This window comes from Sinocyclocheilus grahami, unplaced genomic scaffold (assembly GCF_001515645.1).
Source record: "Sinocyclocheilus grahami isolate Dianchi unplaced genomic scaffold, SAMN03320097.WGS_v1.1 scaffold5856.1, whole genome shotgun sequence".
NCBI lineage: Eukaryota > Metazoa > Chordata > Actinopteri > Cypriniformes > Cyprinidae > Sinocyclocheilus > Sinocyclocheilus grahami.
In genome coordinates this window covers 7,027-7,948 of record NW_015510436.1, presented here as the reverse complement: position 1 = coordinate 7,948, position 922 = coordinate 7,027, and the positions used below count along the sequence as shown (strand labels likewise).

Here is a 922-nt window from a genome sequence, read left to right as displayed (position 1 = left end):
TCTCATCCTAAACATGATTCACTTAGATTTAGATAAATTACAGCTTTTATTACCTAATGCAGATAATGCCTTGGCTTTGTGGCAAATTAGCTCAGCATATACAGATTAGCCAGACACAAACCTTTTCCTCCATTACGCAACACATGACCAGATATGTTTAGAAATGTTGTATAATGGTCATTGAGGGATATGATTCTTGTTTCCGTGGCAGAGAGCAGCTTTATTTCAATATGTGATGGTGACCAGCTGTTTCAACCATATCAAGTCAGACTAAAAATGCACCCAGTGTACACTGAGAATAAGCACTGAATTACATAAAGTGTGGGAAATGAAATTAAAAAGTGTTGAAAGTTTCCGAGGATAATAATGAAATACTTGTGTTATTTTGAAGGATTTAACACTGAAGTTACATAACATGAACAAACACCAAAAGACTCTTCAGCTTTGGATAAGAATTTAATCCATCACACATTTACAGATGTGATTGTTTCATTTTAACAATGTAATGACGTAAGTTGTCTCTCATTGACAGTGTCCTGACGTTCCGGGGTCTTCCAGAACAAATACTGAGCAAGCTGGCTGATGTCCTTGAGGAGGTTAGAGATCTTCCTGATCCTTAAGCAAACACAACTGTTAATAAATCTAAGCATTTATATCCTTGTGCACTGATTGCTCAACATTCAAACTTTACAAGCACCACTCCAGCTTATAGCTTATTTACTTGTCATTTTTGTTTGTTAGATAAGCTAATATTAAAGGAATCAAAAGTTTGATTTATTAAGATTTGGAACTTTGGATCAACTTTGATTCACAAACCTTCTCATTATGTTTATTCAAATTAACAAAACGTAGCATGTTGCATTATTTTACTGCTGTATGATATTTTGAATACCTTGTTTTTTTTAGCAACTGCTGGTTTCAT

At 34.2% G+C, this 922-nt stretch overlaps 1 protein-coding gene across 1 annotated transcript in view; it reads left to right on the top strand.

Annotated features, from left to right (window-relative positions):
• LOC107577368 (cGMP-dependent protein kinase 1-like) overlaps nt 1–922 on the top strand; it is an 8,264-nt gene that overhangs the window by 1,771 nt on the left and 5,571 nt on the right. Inside the window, exon 2 of the mRNA XM_016263449.1 lies at nt 533–596. Within this exon, the coding sequence (XP_016118935.1) occupies nt 533–596 (64 nt within the window). The remainder of the gene's footprint in view (nt 1–532; nt 597–922) is intronic.